Source organism: Crotalus tigris, unplaced genomic scaffold (assembly GCF_016545835.1).
Source record: "Crotalus tigris isolate CLP2741 ecotype Arizona unplaced genomic scaffold, ASM1654583v1 scf7180000017601.7605149639:7615979, whole genome shotgun sequence".
NCBI lineage: Eukaryota > Metazoa > Chordata > Lepidosauria > Squamata > Viperidae > Crotalus > Crotalus tigris.
Window position 1 is genome coordinate 6,199,220 of NW_024096505.1, and position 6,000 is coordinate 6,205,219.

At 38.6% G+C, this 6,000-nt stretch overlaps 1 protein-coding gene across 1 annotated transcript in view; it reads right to left on the reverse strand.

The window, feature by feature from the left end:
• The window catches only part of LOC120296956 (interferon gamma receptor 2-like), a 12,163-nt gene extending 6,372 nt beyond the window's left edge, over positions 1-5,791 (reverse strand). Inside the window, exons 1-4 of the mRNA XM_039319034.1 lie at positions 5,546-5,791; positions 3,240-3,366; positions 2,962-3,131; positions 1,688-1,830 (exon numbers count right to left, since the gene is read on the reverse strand). Of these exons, the coding sequence (XP_039174968.1) occupies positions 1,688-1,830; positions 2,962-3,131; positions 3,240-3,366; positions 5,546-5,627 (522 nt within the window). The 5' untranslated portion in view covers positions 5,628-5,791. The remainder of the gene's footprint in view (positions 1-1,687; positions 1,831-2,961; positions 3,132-3,239; positions 3,367-5,545) is intronic.
• Between the last annotated feature and the right edge of the window lie 209 nt (positions 5,792-6,000).

Genomic DNA, 6,000 nt, shown 5'->3' on the forward strand with positions numbered 1-6,000 from the left:
GCTTCGGTACGTTGTTTGCAGATTACAAAGGATGTGAGACCAATAATATGCAGAATCAAGTAGTCAGTCATGTATAGGTAAGCAGCCATAGAAATTCAATAAATAAGTGAAACCTCCCAGCCTCTGCCTCCTACTAATTCTTATAATCATCTTTATTTATTAAATGTATTTATTTATCTAAAGCATTTATATAGCCACCCATCTTTCAACCAATGTTAGTGGGCAATCAAAAATTAAAAGACATATAAAATCAGTTTAGAACTATAAAAGCTAACCAGTTAAACATTAAAGTATTAAAATTAACAAATGTGTACACTGCTCAAATTTCAGTGACTCTAAGACTCTTCTTTTTTGTTTTTCTCCTAATGGTCAATCACTCCTATATTTAGTGTGTTTAATTGTACTGATTTAGAAAAGGATTGGTTCTACTAAAAAATTAACCCAATTGTGAAGCTAGATTTATTTTCCATGGACCAGCTAATCTCATTTTCTATTATTATTATTTTTTAAAAAAGTCCAAACAAATCCCATTAGAATAATTTTAGTACTTTTTAATGTATTTAAAATACATCTTTTTAATCTATGTAATCAAAGGTTGTGGGGGGTAGTCATGAGCAGGCCTTTCTTCCTTAATACCTGTTAAGGCATCCCCTATTATCTATTATATTTATAGTTCGTATTTCTAGACCGCCCATCTCCCTCAAAGAGGGATTCTGGGCAGTGTACAGCACAAAATTGGCATATAAAACAATATATACAATTAAACTGTTAAAATTAATTTAGTTAAATTTTTTTAAAGTTAAATTATAAAATTCCCAAAGAAGAAAATTTCCAAGAAGGCAATTTAACTCTATTTAAATTGGTTGATGGAGACAGAGAATGAGTTCTCATAACATTAAACAAACCTTTGCCCCCCCCCCCAAGGCTACCGAGTTATGTTTTGACCCTTTTCGGAAGGCCGGGAGAATGGAGGCCCGCTCATCTCCGGGGAAAGTATATTCCATAGTATGGGGGCAACAGCAAAGGCGGCTCTCTTCCTAGATTCTGCCAGTCAGAATTCTTTGACTAATGGGGTCTGTAACATATCTTCCCTGCCTGATTATATCTTTTAGGTCAGGAGTCCCCAACCCCTGGTCTGTGGACCACCTCTGGTCCACAGCATTCCGGCAACTGGTCCATGCAAACTCATGCAGGAAGCACGCAAAACCACGCCTCCTCCGCTGCACGAAAATCCATTCTCCACGGAACTGGTGCCTGCTGCTCAAAAGATTTTTTTAGGGGACTACTGATTATTTTCTTCACTCATGTTTGATGATTTCTCCATTTTTTAATGACAATGCTTTATATTATCTAATGCAGTGGCTCCAACCTTTTTGGCACCAGAGACCAGTTTCATGGAAGACAATTTTTCCAGAGACCGGGGGAGGATGATTTTGGTTTTGCTCATTCACCCACCAGTCACCTGCAGTTGTGCAGGCTGGTTCCTAACAGTCCATAGCCTGGGGTTTGGGGACCCCTAATCTAATGTATTTGTTTTTATTACTCAACCTTAATATTGTTATTATAAATTGTTTTGACCAGCAACAGTATGGGTAATGATATAAACATAAATAAGAAATTAACAGATTCATTCAAATGTTTCCTAATAATTCTTATATCAGTTTGTCAAGGAAAGACAAGTACTTACTGATACATTTTTTGAATTCTCCCAATAGATTGTATAGACAAATGAAGAGAAATTACTTCTTTTCTCAAAAGGAGGCAAGAAACTTATAAGAATTGAATTAGCTGCTGAAGTTACATTTATTGCTCTTGGAGGTCCTATAATGGCTAAAATGAATAAACAAACACCATTATTTTAATCAAACATCAAGTCACCATTATTTTAATCAAACATGCATAAGAAATGTGTGCATGAACTATGTTAGTTCATTTTAATGATTGAGAGTATTTGCATTCAAAAAGAAATGCTTACTTGCAGCATTTTCTGCTACTACTATTTGAGTAAACAGAATAAACCCAGCTGGTCATCTAGGAGCTGAAGGCAACATAAATGGGAGGCCCTTGTGAACTAAGAATAACATTTTCTGCTGGGTCATATCTTGTATGAAAGAATTTAGTACTTTCTAATAGTACTGGATCCAGATTTTATCTTTGACCATAAAAGCTCAGTATTGTGAAAGTGAAAAGTGGAGAAGTATATCCCACAAAGGACTCCCTGAGTTTCTGAAGGAAAAAGGATATAAATCTTACAAATGAATCAATCAAAACTTAAATAATATTACAGAAGAGATCTAAATTTTCTTACACAGAGGATAGTGTACCAATGAAACGCATGAATTTTTTTCTTGGGCTGAAAAAGGCACATCAGTGAATCTGTCTGTACCAGCATGGGTAAGAGATACAGAATATAGATAATTGTGACTAACATGCCTCTATGAAATGAAATGTACAATTCTGCTTATAGCATACTTTTATGAATAGCTATTGATTGTTACGATAAATAAGTCTCATTTCTTTTTTTCAAAAACGCATTGACAAGCTTTTATGAAAGAGTCAATTTCATAAAATGCCTCTGGATCTTAGTTTATAAAAGCTGATGCCATTATAAATAATCCCGTCTCTGAGATAATTCAAGACTTGTTTTTATAGTATAGGGCCTATCTTTTGTTCTATAGCAGTGGTTCTCAACCTTTTTATACGGCAACCCCGGTCATAAGCAGGCGGCCCGCATGTGTGGCGGCGCCCCCATGCACCGCCCCCTGCGCGGCATGCAGATCGCGTTGTTTGGCGACCCCCGTGAAATGGTCGTTCGACCCCAAATGGGTTCGCGACCCACAGGTTGAGAACCGCTGCACTATAGCCTACAGTTTTCGCTTTCACATATGAAATGATTAAAAAAAACATATTTAGTCAGAGGCTTAAGTCATCAATAAATAACAAGTAACAAATGAAACATACTATCTTTCAGAGCAGTAAAGTGAGATGATTCAGTCCATTCAGATTTTAAGTTGCTTTCTTCAGCTCTAACACGCAAAATAATTTCATAAAAATCCTTGATAGACTCAAATTCACATTCAGGTTTCATGATATCTATACAATTCAGTTTTTCCCATGTTCGGTCTGAATTTCTGCAACATAATACAAAGACAGTAGAATTCCTTAGTGGTGTAATTTGAATTACAACATGTGATAAAGAATAGAAATTTATATTTTATATTTGACAACTGTTTACTTACATGCAACGCTGAACACTGTAAAACACTGAACCATTGATTCCCTTAACTGGAGACCACCTCAATACATTCTGAAAATTATATGACTTAATTGTCAAATTCTGTGGTGCTGGTAAGGAGAGAGAAAACTCTAAAAAGGCAAAGAAACAAGAGATGCTAAAAGGAATAAAAACATAACGTGCGCAAGTCACCATGCTCCAAAACACTCCAATAGTGAGGTGAATTAGCCATTACTGATGCAGATATAATATACTGGAGGGTAATAACTAAGGTATACTGGCAGTGTGCCAATAGCCTAAGAACACTTATTGCAACATTTTTATGCCTTCCTATTTCTGGTGATTCAAAGCAATTTACATAAAAGTTCTTAAAATTCCTAACAATTACAAATGCAAACCTATTTGAAGCCTATCAGGGAAATTTCCACTTTTTTGCAAAAACACAAGCAAGGTAGAGATTCTCTCCTTACTTCAAAGTTAAAGTATCCACAACTCCCTTAACCTCTCATGAAGTGGAAACCCAGAGCAGCCCCCTCTCAAGGTGCATGCACGGGGGAGGGACAGGAGGAAGCTACAGTGGGTGCCAAGGTTAAAATAAGTGCATTTAATTGAGTCCTAGTTAGTGTTAGAACTGCCACAATAGGATAAGTTCAGACACATTTTCCAACTTGAATTCTGGAGATAGACTGAAGAGAGGGCATTGGGAGGTATGGGTAGAAGGATAGATGTAAGACAGTGGTTCTCAACCTGTGGGTCGGGACCCCATTTGGGGTCGAACGACCATTTCATGGGGGTCGCCAAACAAGGCTGTCCGCCATTTTTTTCCCCTTTTCTTTGGCCACGCCCTTGGCACCCGGTGATGTATAAGTGGTTGGGGGTCACCACAACATGGGGAACTGTATTATGGGGTCGCGGCATTAGAAAGGTTGAGAACTACTGATCTAAGAGAAGGATGGAATCCACATCCAAGGAAATTCTCTAACTGCCAGAATGGCAGGGTTAGAAATAAATAGTCATTGCCATGAAAAGTTAGCAGCCTAGAGATACTTTGTAAAATATAAACTTACTAAAAATATCTTGCTGTGAGAACTAAGATAATACATATTTTAAAGCAGGGTGTCTCAAACTCACGGTTGAAAAGAAAAAGTATTCAGAAAAAATGAAAAAGAGGTAAAGTTCCAGTGACAGTAAATTGGCAGCATTCAAGTTACGTTTCTCCTCTCTTACACAGAACTTCACCAAGTTCTCATAAAATTTTGGGTTCTGAGGAACACAGATTGAAAAATATGAAAAATCTTTATTTAGATAAATTGTACATGCCTGATAATGCTCATGATGATTTTTACTGCTTGCATGATTTTTAAATGCTTTTTCAGTAGACTTTTGTACATTTATTTTGTTTTTCATTTTGGGAGATTTGGCCTGACAGCATAGAGCCCATGGAGGGAAGTTCTTCCCAAAATATTAATGCAGATTATTTTGGCAACTACATTCAATAAAACATATTGCATCCACACAAGTAATTATAATTCATAGATGTATGATACATGTTATAACAAGTTCTATATCTAACAACTCATTTTTTACCTACTAACTTCTATATCTAACAACTCATTTTTACCTACTCCATTCATCAGCTTTTGTAGTCTTACTGAAATCACTCATTTATTTTGAAAGCACCGTCTCTTTTTTAATATAACTGATTAAAAGGCACCAAGCAAATATCTGTTTTGCTACCATTCACAAGAATCCTACAGGTCAAGTTAGTTCTCATCCCACTGCTCCATACATGTCTGTTTAAAAACAACATTCATAACTGATGATGCAGCTCTACATCAGTACCCATTTAAAAAAAAATAAGCAGATTCAGAACTTTATAGAACAGTATCTCCTTATCAAACTTATCAAAGGTAACCTTTCCTCTGCATAAATTCGCCATTTTTCAATCCAACAGCCGCCCTTTGCCTTTAGGAGGAGCCTTCCTCTACCCTACAACTGGGAAGTCTCTGACCACAGACTCTGATTTTAGAGTCTACCATTTATTTATTTATTTATTTGTCTTATCGCCCTGAGGAAATCGACCTGCTGAGATTAGAACTGAACTCGTAAGTGTTGCAAAGCGACAGCAACCTTATTCAGATGCTGGAAAATTCGGCCCATTTGGGAGTTAAAAAACAACAACAATCTACCTAATAAAAAGGCACAAGATCCTCCAGAGACCTTGGCCTCTCACCCAGGTCCGCTCCAGCCACCCTCCCAAGCTATTTTTGCACGCCTTGGAAAGTACCTCCCAGCCCTTGAGAGAACTACCTTCGACAGCCGCGGAGAGCAACAGCCTCCACAGGAAGAGGAACGGGAGCCATTCGCCAAGGGGTAACATTCCTCCTGCCATTCCTCTTCTCACGCGCCTCCTGATGGGGTAAGCAGCGATTCCCTCGGCTCGTACGCCATTCTTTGCACCCCACTATCGCCAGGCCGCGACAGCTCCAGCTCCCGCACGAGCCTACCAGCGAAGACGCCCGTCGGAGCTTCCTGCACAAGGGCGGAGGCGGAATTGCGGGGGCGGCGCAAAAGCGCCGGATCTTGCTTCCTATTCTGGTGAGGTCAGAGGTTCACAGCCCCGAGGAGGAGGAGGAGCAGGAGACGGTGTGATATGGGACTTGTGGGCACTGTCTTGCCTTTCCCTGCAGCGCTGAGATGCCGCTGGTCTTGCAAATTTATTTGGACTCCATTCCACGATTCCGGACTCGGCGTGCTCAGACTAA